Source organism: Triturus cristatus, chromosome 6, assembly GCF_964204655.1.
Source record: "Triturus cristatus chromosome 6, aTriCri1.1, whole genome shotgun sequence".
NCBI classification, from domain to species: domain Eukaryota; kingdom Metazoa; phylum Chordata; class Amphibia; order Caudata; family Salamandridae; genus Triturus; species Triturus cristatus.
The window spans coordinates 215,703,134-215,723,801 of NC_140589.1; the positions used below are offsets into that span (position 1 = coordinate 215,703,134).

Genomic DNA, 20,668 nt, shown 5'->3' on the forward strand with positions numbered 1-20,668 from the left:
TTAGACAGGGCCAACTGTGCCCAGCACAACTGTGGCAGTTCGAACTGGTGAGCAAGAAATCCAGAGTTCATCTACACTGCCATTCCTGCCCAGTGCAGTCTGGTTAAAACGGTGGAGGCGTGCCGTGATGCCTGGTGATCCTTGCTGCACTTGTCCACGTATCCTGTTCTGCCAGCAACTTGAAGGAACTCAGTGGAGTTGTTGTTTGTTATTTTGTTCTCCTCCACAGGTTGGTATTGTTGTCCAATTTTCATAAAGGTTGGCCACTGTTCTAGTGTTTCTGCGGTATGTATTCACCAGTCACTCCTTGAGGGCTGGCAACCGTGAACTCCACACCCATCCATCACAGGTGTCACAGGACATGGGACCCTGTCAATATAAGGGGCCGGGTGCAGGTGCCCTGGGCCAGTTCCAGATATTGAGTCACTGTGTCTATGTCCTTCCTTTATGTGTATGGGTCCCAAGGCCCTGACACTTTACAATTGGGTGTTATGTATTGCACCTGACAAAGTCCGAATTACTTTTTACTTTTACTGCTTGTCACGGGTTTTTCAACTTGTCTATCTTGAACACATCATGCCTTTAGAAAGCTAATATGATCCCCCTCATCCAGCTGGAATTTAAAAGCAGTAAGCATTCAAATTAAACTATCATCGGTCACATATATGTACCCAGTCCTTTTTTACCTCAAATTGAACCACAATATCGCGAATTGCTTCAGAGAAGCAGTTCTCGGTCCCGAGGCTTTCGTGCTTTTCAGCGATTGCTCCTTCTGTCCCCTTTCCAACGTCCGCTTTATTGCATGGCTCTCCTATTGCCATCAGCAAATATAAATAGAAAATATACACAGGTAAGTATGACACAGACATGCACGATTCACTCTGTTCTAGCAGATGTAACCCCCCAACTTGCACTTGTTATATCTACGGCATAATAAACATATTTTCTTCCATAAATTACCTCCGCTCCTTCACCCACCTGGAAGTTGCACATTTATTACGGCATATTTTGTTCCATTTTCATCTGATTTGCACAGCGCTTGTTAAGATCAATACATTTATAGTTGAAATCGGCCCACCCCCAAGAAACACTTTCAGGAGGTTGTTTTTCTCAACAAAATGTTATACAGATAACATTAAAAGATAAACACATGCAAAAATTCAATGTATTTGAAATTAACAAATTAAGCATCATATTTACAGTACGCAGCTATAAAAGCAACCATTATTTCAATTTATGGCCAGTCTCAGAGAGAAGGAAATGGATACACTTTTAATTAATTGACTTTATTGGTGCAGCAAACAAATGAAATGTGGCTATGAAGTTTCATACATTTTACAAATAAAAATCCTTATTTACTACATCAATAAATATTTGACATACTGCCATTGTGCGGAGGCTGATCCTACCCCACCGTTCCTTCTGTTTTTCATTATAGTTTGACCCGAACCAAAACTTTTACAAGTATATACTCAGTGCAATATATATATATATATATATATATATATATATATATATATATATATATATATATATATATATATAGCAGTAAAAAATAAATACAAAATATATGAAGTGCAGAAACCGCAATGAAATCTCCCAAGAGTGAATATATCCTTTCCACTAAAATATGTTATTCCTCCAACAATTCCCATTTGTTCCCTTTTGTATCAGAGATCAGGTGGCCTATAAACAGTTCTTTCTGAAACAATGTATAATTCGTTTTCTTTTTCAAGTCTACACAGTAGGACGGCGTTCATCTTGCCAATGGTGTGCACTCAACATTCTTGCTATTGAAGTTCCAAGGTAGTGTAATGTCGCTGTATCATCTTTGTAGTACTCCTGCAATCATGAAGTCAATGCCTAGCAAGGCTATCTTTCTATTTGAAATGGTTTGATCTTGTTCCCCTGTGGCCACTCTAGGTTCCTACTCTCCCTGACCAAATGCTGCTAAAATAAAGCCAAATGCAAGAAAGTCTGCGCCCGTCCGCGACCGAACATCGCCAGACATGTTGCTCCTCTTCATAGAGATGTAAGCCCCTCACCCAGATTTTGTTTTACTGGTAATGAGCTTAAAAATATTAGGGATAGAGCTCTCTCACATCACCAACAAATTGCTCTGTATCTCTCCACTCTCCTTGGAGTTGGAGGATTCTCCCTTCTGGGAGAAATGCGACTTTGCCTGCTATACATGCCCTCCAAGAGAGCCCTCTCGTGTTTTTAGAATTCAAATTTTGCATAAGTGCAGGACTCAGATGAAAATTCTTCCTTCACTCATGCTATAGACCCCCACCCGACTGTACCTTTAGCCAGACCTGGCTTAAAGGCGTCTGTTGTAATGCATGATCTATACCTAAACACGCTACTGCATTATGGGACTTAATTCCCACTGACCAGCTAGACATTTTATTTATTTCTCAAATCTGGCTCCACTCTTCAGTCCTCCCATGCATTCCCAGCTAACTACAGGGTAATTAGTGTGGACAGAGTCTAAAATAGGGGGTGGAGTTGCTATTGCCTTTGGCGACTCTGCTAAAGGTGAGATGGTGGGCTCCCTTCAAACTGGAGACCCCTTCTGATGACTCATGGGAGGATGCTCTAGTCTACCACCCCCATGGGCCTAGAAAAGACTTCAGTCACAAGTTAATTGAACAACTGGCGCCACATGTACTTGTTTCACATAAATTCCTGTTGGTGGGGGATTTTAACTGCCATGCTGAACTTGACTGATAAGGAAACTCTACTCCTGCTCTTGAGATACTGAGGCCACATCAGAAAGTTTCAGGCCTCAAACACATAACAGGGTCACACTCTGGATCTCGTTTTCACTAACTCCCCGAACTTCCATATTGCTCCCCCTCTCTTCCTTTAGTCTGGGCAGAACAGTACTCGATTTGTTTTCAATTCCCTATGAGAGGAGGGCATTCCGCACAGAAAAACAGAAGGTAGTAGAGTGACCAGGCCGTGGAAGCAGGTCTCCTTCTCCTCCTAGTCTTCAACTCCTCCCCCCCCACACACACTAATAATACATACAATATCAACATTGCTCTCGCAGACTTTCAGAACTAATTCTCTCAGTCCCAAGATGTAGTTGCCACCCTCAAACAGGGATGTTCAACTCCGGTTAGACTCCATTCTCCTTGGTACTCTGAGGAACTTAAATTGGAGAAAATGGTCAGTAAAAGACCTGAGAGAAGATGGTGCGCTACTAAATCTATCTGTGACAAAATTGCATTCAAGCCTGCATTAGGGACCTACCGTAGAAAAATTAAAGAAGCGCATAGATTCTACATCATAAATAAGATTGACAAATCTAGAAATTCTGCCCAAAACAGTTTAGAGTACTCAAATAATTCCCTAAATCTTCTGCTACTTCCTTGGCTATTTCTGTCTTTCAGTCTTTGTGCGACTCTCACAAATCATTGAGGGGAGAATCTTGAAAATCTATTGAAACTTCCTAATTCTACATCGCTGATAGCGGCACATCCATCATCACTCCCGCCATCATCCCTCCCGCTTTACTTCAGGAGTTTGAAGCTATCACTGTAGAGCAAGTTTCTGATACAATGAGTAAAATTAAATCAGGCTCCCCTCTGATCTCTCCCCCGTACAGCATGGTGATTTTAGCTACTCTTCTTCTTCTTGTCATTACTTCATTGTATTCTCTTAGCTCCGCCACTGTGCCATCCGAATATAAAGCAGCACAAGTCAGGCCAATTCTGAAAAAAATCGACTGCCGGCCCCAATGAGCTCATCAACTATAGTCCTAGCTTGAACCTCCCATACTCTAGCAAAACTTTAGAGGCCCTAGTAAACAAACCACTTCCTTTTATCTGAAAGTCTATTTACTACTGGACCCTATCCAGTCGAGCTTCAGGGCTTTTTACAGCATGGAAACAGCACTTGTGGCTGTACTGGACTTCATTAAACTCTCTCTTAACACTATCTGCCCAGCAATGCTGGTGTTACTTTATCTGTCCGCCACATTCGATACAGTCTCTAATTCTATCCTGGTCCAGAGACTTTCTGAGATTGGTATCTGCAGGAAAGCTTGGGTTGACTCAAAGACTGTCTTGATAACCAGACCCAGACAGGGTCTCTTTAGTCATTCAAATCTCGCACAATGTCTTTGGGTAAGGGGGTTGCACCTTGAGACCTACGCTGAAGCCCTAAGCTCTCAAACATCTATTTAGCTCCCATTGCCCACATTGTAAAATCATGTGGTTTTGAAGTCATCTCATATGCGGACGACATACAATTAATCATCTCTATGAGACACAATCTAGAAAATGCTAAAAACAGATTTGTTACAGCTGAACAGAGATAAGAAAGAGATTCTACTGTTAGGCAAGGACTAGGCCTCTGGGTGTGATGATTGGTGGCCTTCCGAGTTAGGTTGGGACTCCCATCCTAAAAAGGCATCACTGGAACACACTTCCTTTTCACAACCAGTCTTGCTCTAATTTTAACAGCTTTAAAAAACTTCTTAAAGACGTAGGTATTCTGAGTTTTTGCAGCTCACAACTCAGTGTCCCACCACACACTCAACAACCGACAATGTTAGAGTGGAATCACAGACAATCTGATGGACGGCATCCTTCTTCATGGAATGCACCCAGAGAGTCTGCCTACCTCCCTTCACTTTGCTACCTAAGCACTCCATCTGTGAGTAACCCAATGCTCTTCCCTCAGCCCCAACCTTTTCAACATTTACTTGGCACCACTAGCAGACATCGTCAGATTGCACAACATCTACACTGACGTCACCCCACTCATACTCTCATTTTCAGCAAACCCCACACTGACCCTAACAAAGAACAACTTCCACAACTGTATGAAGAACATATCCACATGGATTGAAAGAAAAAAGCCTCAAACTCGACACGGACAAAGTGGATGTTCTGATCTTTTGTAGACACGCCGCCCTTTGGAACAACACCTGGTGGCAAGCGGAGCTCAGACCTACCCCCACTACGAAAGACCACGCCCGCAACCTCAGCATCATACTGGGCAGTAAACTCACCATTAAACGTCAGGTCAATGCCGTTGCCTCGGCCTGATTCCACATGATCCACATGCTACGCAAACTCTTCAGATAGCTTCCCATCATTGCAAGGAAAACTGTAACACAGGCCCTCATCACCAGCTGGCTCGCCTACGGCAACACACTATGACGGCAACACCACCAAACTCATGCAAAGACTACATACTTTCCAGAATGCAGCAGCCCGACTGATTTTCAACCTGCCCAAAAGGACACACATCACTCAGCACCTATAAGACCTCCACTGGCTCCCCGTCTAGAAGAGATGCCACTTCAAGCTCCCGACCCACGCCTACGAAGCCACAACAAAGGATCAGACTACATGAACCATCACCTGATCTTTTACCGGCCGACCAGAAACCTCTGCTCCGCACACCTCGCCCTTGCTCAGACACTACGTATCTGATGCCGCTGCGCCAGAGGACACTCCTTTTACCACTTCGCTGCCAAAGCCAGGAACACCCTCCCCCTCCTCCTATGAACCTCACCTTTGCTGAACCACTTCAGGACGGGACTCAAGACCTGGCTCTTTAATTGATACCTGCAGCACAGAGTTTGGATAACCCCTGGAATGATTAGCTGCGCTATACAAATACTACCTGAATAGAATTGAATTTTTTCTTTTACCCATTACTGAACTGAGTGCCGAGATACTCCTTCGGGTGTGATTCATTTGCTCTATATCAAATTTCTCTAACATACCATAACATGTAGGGAATTCGTAAAACATATGTTCCCAAGTTCCTTCAGATGATTGACACAGGAGCATCTATCACTCCGTTGGTGGTAAGCCTTATGGAATCACTTAGAAGTCCAATCAAATTCATATACAAAGGGGTATGTGAATATTTTTACATCAAAACCAACAACAACAAAAAACAATTACAGCTTGCATTAATTGAAGAAAACAACTCATGCTAATGTCTACACATGCGATCGCCACTCATTTCTCCTTACCTACCTCTCTTACCCAACTCTCCTCCACTTATCAGTTGCTCTTAATCCTGTACTGGAATCCTGCTTTTGAAAATTGTTCTGTGATTTCAGGATTATTCTATATTAGTGTATGTCTATGCCACAGCGGAATTTTACCGCACTTCCTAAAAGCCTGCAATGTTTTTCATTCATCAATTTAATTTTCTGTGTAAAATTCGGTCTCTCCCTCTTTCCTCTAGATTGTGGAGTAATCTATCATAATTCCTCATCTTGACTGATCTAACAATTATTTTCTTGAGCTTCCCCGATGCGTACTTCATGGGTTTTGAGGTCTCAACTCAGTCGAAATTCTGCAGCATACTTGATTTAGCCCCTGAATTGACTGTCTCATATGGACTGCCATCTGCCGCATGGCATTGCTTTCCTGTGCAGTAATGTGCTCTTTTGAAATCTCAATGCTTCTGCCACAGAGCCTTTTACAAGCAAGAGTCATGAGGATGGCAGGGCTTGGCCACACCAAGGATGGCTGCTTTTAACTTTGCTCCAGCATTGGGACCCTACTGTGCCCTATGCTTGTAATGGAGGGGTCCTCGGCCTAATGAACAGCTCGTATAATAATTTAAGGTGAAGCTGAACAAGACAGAATTGGTGTCCCATCCATTGAGGTTCTGACGTCACCTGAATGCTCTCCCCCAGCTGGGGTGGAAGTGTAGTGAAGTCTGGTCCACAGGGAATAACTGCAGCCATCCTGATCATTCAAAACCCAGCAAAAGAACAGAGATGTGTCCCCGTATTGTCCAATCTGCTGGATACGGACACTATCACATGCATCTGTGCGGCTTGTTACAGAACCCTGTAACACAATACAACTGAAGAGGACACTGTATGCAGGGCCTGGAGAGAGAAAGAATACCAGGTGTGTGGGTAAACATCATGCCTGCTATGCTGCCTGTAGCTGATGAGGACAGTATGTGTTACTGAACTGAAAATTACTGTCAACTAACCCCCAGACATTCATATTGCTGTATGAATAACTAAATTGAAACAGTCCACAGCAAGGCATTAGCCATCTTTGCAATAGATGCAGCAATAACTGACTTGTTTTACAAGAACTGCCCCCTGAGAAGGCTTAAGGTTTTAATTTCCTTAGGATGCCCATCTGATAACTTGCTCCTTTGGTGGCAGTACTGATGTGATCCTGCATATACAGGTGTTTGTCTAGTGTAATTCCTGGAGATCTTGCAGAGTCTATAATGAGAGGTGTGTACTGGAGGGTAGTTTTCAAGAAGCTTGGCCAGAGTGGGAATGTTAGAGATTGGGCAGAAATTGTTCTGCAGTAGTTTTTCTTTTAGGATGGGGGTTATCTGCCCTTCTTTTAGGCAGCTTGGTGGAGCGAGACATTTACAATCTTGGTACATAAAGCGAGGATAGACAATTTGAGCTCCTTAAAGATATTCAAAGGTAAGGGGTCCATGAAGTCTTTAGAAGATTTCAATGCTGTAAGCAGCCTGTTGTGAATGTCACCTTCATTGTGGGGAGTGAATGTGTGCCAGGAGTCATTGTTTTGGGGGGAATGCCCAGGGCGACCAACAGGATCAACAGTTTGTCAGGGATGAGGAATGGTGTGTAGATGGACTGCAGCTAATTTCCAATAGTTTCCGTTTTCCCCATGAAGAGCTTGTTGGACCCAGTACCGAGAGCGTTAGATTGGTTGTAGGATTGTTGCTTGACAATTTCAAAAACCATTTTAGGTCAATTTCTAGCTTGGTCTAGCTTGTTTCTAAAGAAGTTAGCTTTCGAACTTCTGATTCTTTTTTTGTAAGTGTTCCTCGCTGACCTTAACGTTTCAGGTGCTCCATGGATGGTGACTATCTCCAGACTCTCATCTAATGTCAAATTGCTTCTTTCAGTACTAAGGTTGTCGTTGAACCAAGGTTTAGAAACTTTGGTGGATATATTTTTAGTTGTAGTGGGGCGATTGAGTCATGGATGCTCAAGATGGAAATATTGTAGTGCTCTGTAAGGTTGTGAATATCTACCATGTCTACCTCAGGGCATTGTTACTGAGGGCAGATAAGTCATTAAGGTTTATGTTCCGCAAACTTCTTTTCCATTGTTTGGTTTCTTTAGTTAAGCTCTTTTAGGGATCACAACCGCATTGATGAGGAAGGTGATACGGTAATGGTCGGTCCGGTCACAAGGGACAATAGACTCTAGAGTGATGATATCTGTTTTTGCAATGGTTAAGTCTAAGGTCTCTGTCTTGTGAGTGGGGCTTCCACAAATTTGGGGCAATTCGAGGTCTGATAGAAAGGATTTAAAGGTGGTCACTGCACTTTCATTCTGGTCTTTCCAGAGAAGGTTGAAGTTTCCAAGGAAGATCTGGGTAGCTTGATGATCAGCATTGGTTGAGATGACTTCCATGACTTGTTCAATGAAAGATAGCGGTCTCCAGGCGAGTGATAGATCACCTGAAGTTTGCAAATGAATCTAATGTTGCTAGCAATATTGATGCAAATATATTTTCCAATGGTAAGAGCAGCGGTCTGACTGATTCACAGAAAGGGTGTTACGGTAAATGCAGGCTATTTTCCAACCCGGTCTGTTAGCTCTATCTAGTCTAAAGATGCTGTGACTAGGGAACACTAGTAAGTTTATTATAGGAGCAGACAAATCATTTAACCAGGTTTCTATAAGGAATGCAAGATCGAACTCATGGGTGAAGATGAGGTCACATATCTCAGGCGCATGACACCCGATCCGCAATTGATGAGCATGCATTTCAGGTGGGTATTGGAGTAGACAGTGACAGCACAGGTGACGTTGATACGCTAGAGATTGACATTGTCTACCCCTCTAGGGTTGTAACTAGGTTCTTTGTAAGGATTACCAGAATTGTTTGGATTTGTCACAGACAGACCTTGTTGGTATCTTTAGTGGGGTTGTAATAAAGGAGGCTGGCATGTATGTGACTGTCTGATAGAAAATCAAGAGCAGAAATTGGGGACAGGTGTGGTTTTCCAACTAAAATGAGGAGTGTGATGGTTGTGGGCAAGCAATAAGATGGTTTGGGAACAATCAGATTCCTCAGTAATCTTTTAGGCCTTTGATTGAGCAACAAATCTGTAGTGATGGATGTAAGTCTTTGTATTTCATCCTTGAAATGGAGCAGGTTAAGAGAAATCTCGTCTAGGCGAGATTCCAAAGAGGCGTGAAGGCAGGTGGTCATGGGTTGGAGGTGAGGCCAGGTTGAGAGGGAAGCCAAGAGTAGAGGAAGGGAGTATTTGTAGGTCAGGACGGTCTTGCTGAGGGACTCTGTTTGGTGGCAGAAATAGCTGGAAGGTTGGAGGGGGGACATATCCCCTAACAGGATGATCCACAACCCAAGAGGGTTGTGGATCATCCTGTTAGGGGATATGTATTCAGATATAGTTGACATCTGGGCACAGGGGAGAGATGTGGGAGTGCAGGAAGGATCCGCTAGGGAGAGTTCAGAAGATGGGGGTGAGGTCATGGAGGAGGAAATAGGTCCTGCAATGAGGGATTCATTTCAGTCAGTTCATCAAGTCTTTATTTCGATTAAAAAAATCATAGAAGACATTACAGTCATTTAAAAAAAAAACTCAAATCAGATACGGAACTGACATTATTGCAAGGGGATCACAATAATAAGTGCATAAATTTATATATTAATACATCAAATCTATCATGCTCTTATACACTGTAAAATCCATAGATTTTAGATAATGTAATATGAAAAATATCAACCCAACAATAGTTTGTAGACAGAGCGGTGTTGTAATGCCAAGACACCTATAACATTGATTTTAACATAGAGCTGCCCAGATCTTTGGAGAGGTCACTAGACTCTACACCAAGACTCGGCAGGGGGACAAAATCGACCTACCACAAATTCCATGAAAATGGTATGAAATAAGGTTGATGCAAGTTTAAAGTTCCCTTAGTTTGTTAGCCCGAACGGCCCAGGCCCAGCTCAGAAATCTTGCCATAGCAACAACAATGGATTCCTGGGTACATGTCTGCAGGATTCTTAACGCCTCCATAGCATATCTTGTACCCAGACTAATACAAGTGGGCTTGAGCCATTTCGATCTGGGTAACTTATAGGCCGGGCATACAAATAAGATGTGAGCTATTGATTCAGTCTGAGCTGAACACAAAGGGCACATTCCTGTCGTAGGTGGGTACCATCTACTTGTAAAAACTTTAGTTGGGAGGGAGCCTACTCTAAACTGATGCTATAACTTCCTATCAAACGGTCTTAAAATAAAATCCCAATATGGTTCGAACTCAAGCTCTTGTTTGATCATCAAGAAATTCCTGGAGAAAGTGGGCCTTGGAAAAGAGGAAAAACGCTTCAGCTTGACCATGTCCCAGTAAGCTGCCTTGAACTCCTTTTTTGACGGAAATGGGTTTGCTTCAGGATTCTCCCACAAAGTATAAATCCCCATTTCAGTCAATGTATTTTTTATGTACTGAAGCCAATTAATCTTACCTAGGCAGCCTACACCCCTAAACTCCAGGAGAACGTTGGGAGTAGACGGAAAGCTCAGGGGTGACACAGAGCCCTCTCCAAAAAGCTATAGGCCTAAATCGAGCCAAATCCTCAATACAAAAGCAACCCAGGTCCAAAAATAAGGGCAACAATGGAGAGGATTGCGGCAAACCCGTTAGTGCACTAACGAATGTATTTTGTGCAATAACCGTGGGGGGGGGGGGGTTATGTCCTCATGGCCCCAATGTTGTGCGACGTATAGGATTGCAGTGGCGACTTTAGCATTATATATCTTACGGGCAGGCGCTATTGGCTTAGTAAATGAAAGCCTGTGCTCTTTTATAAGAGGCCCAGCCAGCTGAGCATGTTTTAAAGCTAGCAAATCAATATGGGGCTTCCAATTTAATTTCCTACTTAAGGCTATCTCCAGATGTGTGAACACTTCGGTCTGTTCTAAAAGAACATTGTTCATGTACACTTTACCGTTAATGGCTTTATACTTGTGAAGAACCATGAACTTAGTCTTATCCACGTTGACCACCAACTCATGGTCGCGGCAAAACTCCTCGGACCAGGACAGGGCAGCCTTTAGCCCCGTTTGGGTCTTGGATAGGAACATGTGTAGGTGTATCTTCTAACCCCCCAAGGTGGGGGCACCAGTGGGGCATGTGGAATAGTACTGGACGACCCTGTCAATAAACGAGGAATACAGGGTGGGTGTGAGGACACATCCTTGGTGCACACCCTTTAAAACTGGGAATCTTTCTGTTACTTCACCATGTGTGCCCCAACGAACCTGTGTGTAGTTGGAGTCATGCAGTTTGACTAACACTGCTAGTAACTCCAATGGCATCCCCACATCCAGGAAGGCTCTCCACATTATATTACGAGGAACTATATCAAAAGCTGACTTGAAATCAATGAAAACCGCATATAGTGTACCCCCTCCTATAATAACTACCCGCCAGTAGATCATCACAAACATGAGTACCTGGTCTATAGTGCTGGTATGGGGACGGAAGCCTGCCTGCAGTGGTGATAGAATCTCAGACTCCTCTATCCACAACTGGATTCTGCACAATATCAACCTCGCACCTATTTTTTTAATGGAATCTATAAGGCTGATCGGCCTATAGTTGCCAGGTAGTACACAGTCCCCCTTTTTATATATTGGGATTATGACCAAACCAGGTGTCAGGGATACATGAGCCACTGGCTATGGCATTGGCAAGATAAGTGATGTAGATAACCCAATTGTACTCGTCATAGACAAACAGGTCAGCTGGTACACAATCGAGGCACGGGGCCCTTCCTCTCGGGATCAAAGAGAGGACTGACTTGACCTCGGAATTGTTAAATAATAGGGTAGGTATTGGGGTGGGAATTTGGAAATGTACCAAGTTGTTATTGGTGGCGGAGAACTGGGCCTTGTAACAGGAGGCCCAAAGCTCTGGAGGAACATAATTAATAGGTGTTTGTGGTGTTCCCCCACTCCCCCACTTGACTAGCTGCCAGAATTTAACCAGATCTTTCTCGTGGCTGGCTGTAAGCAGGTCAAGCCAATGGTCGTCATCCCATTCCTTTTTGGCTTTTAATTGAGTTGCTTTATACCTAGCCCTGGCAATTTTAACCTCTCCCATATTTTTAGATCTAATGGCCCTTGTTAATAATCGATATGCCTCTCTGCAAGTTTTAATATACCAGGTAGCTGTTATCCCCGACGTCTCCTTCCTTTGATTGGACTTGATAAATGTTTTTAAATTTAAAAACAAGTCACTATGGATCTGGGGGGCAATGAAGTTAATATCCTCCTGAGAATCACAACTGTGGAGACAAGATATCGAGTGGGCAACCATAGCCTTCATCTTGCCCAGGTCCCCTTCACTTCCAATAAGCCTGGTCCATCTAACTCTCCTTGTGTCGTTTGAGAGCAGCACTTCTGGCGGTGTATTCTCAGCGACCTGATTGGAAATGTTTAATAAACCCATGGCCTAAATTGACAAGATTAGCGGTTCATGATCGCTTTCTGTACGGTCCTGTACCAACATGTTCTGAAGGGAAGGCCAAAATTTCACATTGAGGAGGATAAAGTCTATACGACTACTTCTCATACCGTTATTAAAAGTGTGCGCGCCCTTCCGGTCCGATTGGGACCTCCCGTTTACTGCTCGCAGCCCCCTTTCCAAACACAGCCCTTTAAGTTGCAAAGCAGCTTCTGTCCATTTTTTAATTGGGCTCAAATCTGGGGACAGAATATTCCACTGTGAATCCTCATTGATACTTAAATTACCATCTTCTAGACCAAAGGGTTCGAAGGTGCAGTTGAAATCACCCGCAATTACCAAGTTGCACCCACCCTTCTGGCTATCCAAGAAACTATCAAGGAGAGCAACTGTCTTGGAGCACCTCCCATCCGGCAGCCCTCTAGCATAAATATTAATCATCAAGATGTCTCGTGCCTGGGCGGTCCGGAGCCGTAAGGCCATAACATCCGGACTGTCGATGGGAACCACCTCTACGCTGTAACCCATTTGCTGTCTCACCCACCTTTCCATCCCCTTTGGGCAGGTTTGGAGAAATTTAAAAAACCAGGGTGGTGAACCTGATCAATAGACAAGTCTCCTGGAAAGCCCAGAAGTCATACTGTTCAATAAAAACTGCCCAATCGCTTGATGCGGTTTTGGGCAGGAGCCCTGCAATGTTCCAGGAACCCACTGTCATAATCGACTTTGGAAGCCATTGGAGTAAGCTTGTAGAAGATGGATGGGGAGGAGGTGCAATCGCAACCCCTTGGGTATCCAAGCCATGAGAGTAATCTAATGGAATAGATACTTCTGGGAAAGCATTAGCCAAGCCTACCAGCCTCTCCTCCATGCACAAATCTACCTTGGTTACATTGTCACCCCCCGAGACAGCCAGGGTTATTACCTTTTGCATCCTGCTTTGTTGGAATATCCCAGTTTTTAAGAGAAACAGGTTGATCACATATTGGTGGACAATTGCCAGAGCCTGTGTAACCCCTGTGCATGCCTGTCCCAGATGAAATGGAACAATCATGAGATTCAAGTCAATCAATGTCTTCTAAATGACGAAAGAGCATCAAAACAATTGCTTAGGGGACAGAATAGTTAAATTGGTCAAGTATTTGGGGAGTTCCTCTCCATTCAGCACATCTAATATTATTTGTGGGTCGATAAAACCCAGGGGGGAGAACAGAAATATCATCCCTGGCAACAATGTCCCCCCGCCCTCTCCAAAATATGCTGGACCAGACCAGGAGACCTAAAACTTAAAACCACGCAATCACCCCTGAGGGACTTTTGGGTCTTCCCTACCCATGGTACTCTGCGGACCATTTTAAATTCAGAGAACATTTGATTTTTCATCCCTGTCCTGGAACTCAACAGATGTAATGCCTTGTTTCTCAGGGTTAGCCAATCCTCCTGTGCCTGCGGTACTAACTCAGGAACATTACCTAGGACTACAGTGTAGGGAGTGGCTTCCGGGGGTAGATGTAAAAACTTGGGATCACGCCGAGCACCTACAAGATGTTGTTGAGGACAGCGTGTGCCAGTTATTCTTAAGACCTGCTGCAAGCTCGGTAGGCTAATGCCACCCCGTGGCAGGGAGGCATGATGACTATCTTCGGGGGCTAACTCGGTGGAAATGGGTACAGTGGTTATCAGGACCTCTAATATGCAAACCCACCCCACCCGTCTGTGATACAATATCCCCCACCTCCTGTCTGAGCGTTGAAGTTGCTCAAGGAGCTGTTGGATATACCCTGCTCCAGTTTTTTGAGTCTATCTTCTATCAGGCTCAGTTTTTGCAGCAAGGGGTCAATTAGATTTGAAATTCCCTGCACTATCCGTGAATAGAATATTTCCTCATTAAATTTGGGTTGATTGTCAACGACACGGCCGGGAAGGCTATCAATAGTTGTTGTCAAAGTGGATTGATAGCACCCACCACACCCCCTTGGGGCTACCTTCCGTTTGACTCCCCCTTGTGGTTATGGGATGGCCTTCGATGGACCCCGGGCTTTCCTTTTCTTCGTGGGTGGTTCCCTACTTTCAACCTGAAATGCTTTCTTGCCCCTTGTTATGACCATTGTTGAGCCAGAAAGAGATTCTGGGCTAGTTGGAGTGGATGATGATGGGGCAATAAAACCCGGTGTATGCTGACATGAGGTCGAGGTAGGTATAGCTGAGGGTGAATCTGTGTTAGTACGGTGAGGGGAGCCAAGTTACTGTTAGTTGAGGGCATTTGAGCCTCTAATGATAACCTGCGCTCAGTTAGTTGAATCTGATGAACCAGCGCAGATTCTGCCCTGGACAAAAAGGCATCAAGGGTTCCCACCACCCCTCCTCCCACCCTCGCCTTACGTTTGCTCAATGGACCAGCCCCCACAGTTGGCATGGCAGCGAAGCAAGGAGACTAGACAGTACCATGCAATTGAAGTCTGATGTACGTAGCCCAGGCCAGCCTCAGACGGCCTCAGACGGGATATGTCCTACGCGCATCCCACGCCGTGGGGTAGAGGCAGTGCTTAAATGCGTGTGTTGACTTCAGCGCCTCCCCTCGTTGGCAGCAGCAGGAGGGAGCACTGTGCACCCTGGGCGTAGTAGTCCTTTGGCAGGGTCACGAGCAAAACAATCCCTGGGACCTCAAGCCCACCAGGGAAACTCTGTGAGCACAAATTTTGCGCTGGAACAGCCGAGGGACAGGTATGCAGAAAAACACACCCGCACCGCGGGGTAGAGGCAGCGCTTAAATGCACGTGTTGACTTCAGCGCCTCCCCCTCGTTGGCAGCAGCGGGATGGAGCGCTGTGCACCCTGGGTGTAGTAGTCCTTTGGCAGGGTCACAAGCAAAACAATCCCTGGGACCTCAATCCCACCAGGGAAACTCGGTGAGCACAAGTTGAGCCGGAACAGCTGAGGGACAGGTAGGCAGAAAAACACAGGGGATTCAATGCTTACTGTTGTAAGGGCATCAGATGCATGTAGACTGGATCAGCCAATCAAAAGGTGAGTCTCAGAACATGCATGATGTATTGAACCTAAGGTAGGGATGGCAGGAGAGAAGGAGGATCATGGGCTAGCGATACGGAATAGGCTGGGTGATGCTGGTGTAAAAATGGGTGTAAAAAGGGCAGCAGGAGCAAAGTCAGAGTAGCTAGGGGGTCTTTTGTTCATGTTTGAATTCTTATTGTTCACAACCCTTTTGATGAAAGTGAAGATCTCGTCCAATATTGCTAGTTTGTTATTCGAAGACTGAATTAGAATTATCCCATTATTATATAGAGCGATAGTAACTCCTGATCTGCAGAAGGGCAAGGGGGATACTGATCGTCTAAGCCCTCAACTGCATTCAGCATTTTTCTGCTGCTCCCGTGGGACTCCAACCCCCAGTAGTCTTCTCAGCATGGGCCACCAATGCGTTGGATTCGGGTCTGGAGGTGCATAAAGGCTGCTAAGGGCTCCCGCAGGTCAGGAGCCCTCAATTGCACTTGCACACTTCAAGTGCTCCTGGGGACTCCAACCCCCAGTAGTCTTCACGGCAGGGGCTGCCAATGCGTCGGACTTGCACCTGGAGGCGCATAAAGGCTGCTAAGGGCATCCGCAGTGCGGGAACCCTCAACTGCACTCAGCACTTTTCTGCTGCTCCAGGGGACTCCAACCCCCAGTAGTCTTGCGGCAGGGGCTGCGGACGCGTCGGACTCGCGCCTGGAGACGCATAAAGGCTGCTGCGGGCTTCTGCAGCGCGGGGGCCCTCAACTGCACTCAGCACTTTTCCACTGCTCCTGGGGACTCAAACCCCCAGTAGTCTTTGCGGCAGGAGCCGTCAACACATCGTACACACGCCTGGAGGCGCATAAAGGCTTCTAGGGGCTCCTGCAGCACAGGCATGCCCAGGCCATGCCCGGGCAAAGCCTGGGGAAGGGCGGGCCCATCTGCACCCATCAGCGACAGGAAGAGGTGGGGCGGGCCACCCCCCTTGGCCGTTTAAGCACTGTAGCCAAAACTGTAAGTGACTACTACAAATTTCTTCTGGCATTCCCCCTATATGGATTGCACCTTTGGGCGTGTGTTTATTTATTTATTTTTTTATTCTTTTTGTGTCATTTGCATATTTTTGAACAGAGACCCGACAGTATCTCTTTGGAACTCTTGCGGTGGGGGGTGCTTCATCTGGACTCTGACTTAGCGCCTTTAATGCCCTTGGTGACACTAAGAGCTACAACTCACAATATAAGTGATGGGTAAAGAAAAAGCCCAGGGCCCAGTATCGTAAAACAGGAGGCTGCCTAGTGTGGTCTGCCATGAGACAATGGAAAGGGCTGAAACTATTCTGACCGAATGCCATGATATAGCCTGCTCTGGTTCACCATGCCCTTCCGCTTCGTTTGGGAGTCCTACTAGCCCGCCGAATGCCTTTGGTTCTATCATAGGCACTTTGCCCGACCCACGCCCAGCAAACAACTCGGCCAAGCAGATACATCTAATGTTAAAAAAGCATAACAAAAATGCAGCATGATCCCCAGTCAAGGCCTCGGTCATTGTGCCCCGTGAAGTTGAGTCCAGCGCAGCTATTATCCCATCTCGTAACGTTCCAAACAGAGCATCCACCATAACACCGTATGCACACATTGAGTGCCATAATAGATTTGATGTACTAACAACTGAGGAAATTGAGGAAACTGGGGTGGAGGTGGTTGATAGTGACTCCGAAGAGCTGTGTACAATCCCTGCTGGTGTAATGCGGCTACTAAAAGATGAAATTGAGTCACTGAAAGATGAAGTATTCACTTTAAGAGTAAAGTTGCTAGCCTGTTAGAGAGGGTAAATGGTGAGAACCCGGCCCTGTTAGAAACCACAACACGATCTACCAGTTTGATCACTGGGGGGGTTGAAGTAAGTATATTGGCCAATCCAAAAACAATCCCAGATTCCACGCAAACTAGATGTACTCATCTGTTGGCACACACTACTGAGCATGGTAGCCCTAAAGATACCCCCAGTTTAATTCCAAGGATCACGCCAAGCCAGAGGTAATTTGAGAGACTGTCTCGGTGGATGAAAGAAGGGTTGAGATTGCCACAATTCCTGGGAGTGTGGAAGGGGATGATTCTCTCAACCACCCCCTTAGGATTCTTGTGTGGAATGTGGCTGGGATTTCAAAGCTACTGGTTGACCCAGCATGGTGCTTCTTTGTAGATGCCTTCAATGTAATTTTATACCAGGAACCTTGGAGTCTGCACTGTCCGCATAGAAGTGGCTTCTCTGCTTACACTTATTAATGCCACAAGAAAAAAGCTGAGCACACCCTTGGGAGGGTTAGCGGTATGGGTAAAAAACTAGAGGTCAAAGTTAAACCCATAAATGTTGATTCCCAAGATATTCGCATTAGAGCTTACCTTTTATAGCGGCCAAAGATAAGGATATTTAATGTATATAATAGAGTGCTGCGGGGTCAGGAGGAAACTAATACATTGTGTTCCCTTAACCTTGCTCGGTCCCACTATCTAGATAACATCCCTTTCCTAGTTGCGGGTGATTTTAACAGTACGTTTGAACCGCTTGCCCTGATCCCCCCCAGACCCGACTGATGCCTGGGATAGAGAGTGACAAATACCATGGTTAGATCTCCCCACAGTTAGGTGGTCCAAGAGAGGTGCCCAGTTGTTGGCTCTTACTATGCAGCATGACCTGAGAGCCAGAACTGGGAGGACTACCTCTCATTCTAATAGGGGCCCTACTTTCAATAGACCGGGCTACTAAAGTAGAATAGATTATTGCTTGGTATCTCTCAATCTTTGGCACATAGTCCTAAACATAACAGTGGCCAAAAGGGTTGACAGTGACCACAACGCATTAGTACTTACACTCACTAAGCAGGGCGCACCTGTGCCACATATAAGGGGCAGTCCGGATTTAGGTGTTCTGTCTATCACAAACAATCAGAGAGAAATCAGACGGGATTGGGTGGTGGGACACCCGGGGGCATTAGACGCAGCAAAGAACCATGTTCGCCTTTTTTTGGAGGAGCTAGCAAATTACAATATTAATAACATTGTGGAGACACTGGGCCCTAGACACAAGGCATTAAGGGGCACATGCATCAAAGTAGGCTTCTGCGAGTCCTTAATTGCGATAATTAAGGAATCGCAATTAGGGACTCTCAAAAGCCTATGCATGTAGAAATCGCAATTAAAATAGCGATTTTCAAACATTCCTTAATTGCGACTCGCAAATTACGAGTCGAATGAAGGAATGGTTTCCCATTCATTCCTATGGGCCTACAGGCCCATAGGAATGAATGGGACATTGCATGCGCAATTTGCGAGTACAAATAGGTACTCGCAAATTGCGCATGCAATTTCAAGGGTGCAAAGGTGTCAAAATGACACCCTGTTGCACCCCTGAAATTGTGATGTGCACCCATGTTACGCACACACATGCCCTAAGGGCATGTGTGTGTGTGTGTAACCTGAAAACCTGAAAATGCACTTTAGTGCATTTTAAGGTTTTTGCAAAATGCAGACCAGAGTAATTTCTTTGTATTTTGCGGGCCAAAATAGCGAATTCGCTATTTCTAAGGGGTACATGTATTGCGTTTAAGGAATCGCAAATTGCAATTCCTTGACTGCAATCGCAATTTTAAGAAATGGCAATAAATTGTGATTTCTTAAATTGAGAGGGCCTTACACTTTGATGAATTGCAAAAGGCCTTTTTGCAGGCGCAAACGGTAGAGTTGTGCGAATCGCACATTTTGCGCTCGCAAAAAACGTTGATTCATGTGTCTGTATACTCTGAGATAAGGGAACTGTTGACCCCACCGTGTAAACCACAGAAAAAGGAAGGGAACTGTTTACCTCAGAGGTCACCTTGCCAGGGCACTTCGTATAAAAGATTGTAGGCTCTCGATGGCGGCACTTATACATGCCATAAGGCAGAAATCCTGTCCCAAGGTTGCGGCCTGTAGAGCCAAGTATAAGTGAGCTATTGAGCCTGCAAAGACGGAGTGGGAGAGCTCTTTGTGGTCCTCTCTATGGAATGCATTAAGTAAGAAATCCAAAAGTTTTTGGAGCAAAGCGGCATACTGGCTTAAGAGGAGTGGGAGAGCCCTAGAATTCACAGTTCACAGTTCAGCCCGAGAAGTGAGTAGCACACGTCGGCTCTCTCTACGAATCCAGTGACACAAAATCTGAGGGAGTTTCCCTGGGATGGGGGGTGATATCCGTAGATGAGGTTGGAGCTTTCTCCTTTTCTATGGAAGAAACTCAAGCAGGAATTTTCTCTGCCGTTTCAGCCCCCGGAGCTGATAGAATCCCCAACGATCTATATAAAGAGGATAAAGTACTCTGGGGATCTTACATAGTTTTTTGACCAACTCAATTTTAGCTGGCACTCCTATTCCTTCCTCTTAAAAATTTGCAGAATTTGTCCCCATTTTTAAAAAGAGGGACAGAGCGAAGCCAGCCAGCTATAGGCCAAGTAGCCTTATCAATTCCATACACAAGATTTTCTGTAAGCAAATCTTAGGATGAATACAGGACTGGATCTTTGAGTCTCGCATTTTAAGCAACTTTCATGCTGGCTTTCGATCAAGTGTTCAATTGTAACCCAATTGGCATGGACTTAAGCACCACTGTAAGTCCCTAGTAAATGATACATATGGTACCCAGGACATGGGTAGTAAAGTGGGTCTTTATGGGCTCCAGCATGTATTATGCCACCCAAAGGGACCCAAACAAAAACGACCAATGCAGTATGCGTGAAAGGGCCCAAGCCCTTCTAAATGCACAACATTGCCCACGCATATATTTTATGTAACTTACAGGATGCCTTAGAGCCCCAAGGCAGGGTGCATTGTAATACATGCGAGGGCATATCTGCATGAGCAGGAATGCCGCTGTGAAGCAAGTTCTATAACTAGAGCATTGCAAGTGGTCAGGGAGCCATGTTAGAGTTATGTACTGGGTTCTGGTCATTACAAGTTACCCAGCTACCTAATGACTGCACTGAAAACCATTCTTTTTATATCAAATACCTTATCTCATTAATTAATGTAGTCACCCCAGGGGTAAGTAGCCCATTGGCTACTGTCCAACATTCCCCTATATGCCCCAAAATTCAGAATATAAGGGTCTCCCTGACAGTAGGAAT

The 20,668-nt window shown here is 45.1% G+C and overlaps 1 protein-coding gene across 6 annotated transcripts in view; it reads right to left on the reverse strand.

Moving 5' to 3' along the window:
- The window catches only part of LOC146816667 (adhesion G protein-coupled receptor F5-like), a 531,046-nt gene that overhangs the window by 174,085 nt on the left and 336,293 nt on the right, over positions 1 to 20,668 (reverse strand). For all 6 annotated transcript variants that reach the window (XR_014962931.1, XM_085610566.1, XM_085610564.1 and 3 more), the window contains exon 12: positions 687 to 811. Coding sequence is in view for 5 of the 6 variants with exons in the window: in XM_085610566.1 (XP_085466692.1) it covers positions 687 to 811 (125 nt within the window). In the remaining variant the exon portion in view is untranslated. The remainder of the gene's footprint in view (positions 1 to 686; positions 812 to 20,668) is intronic.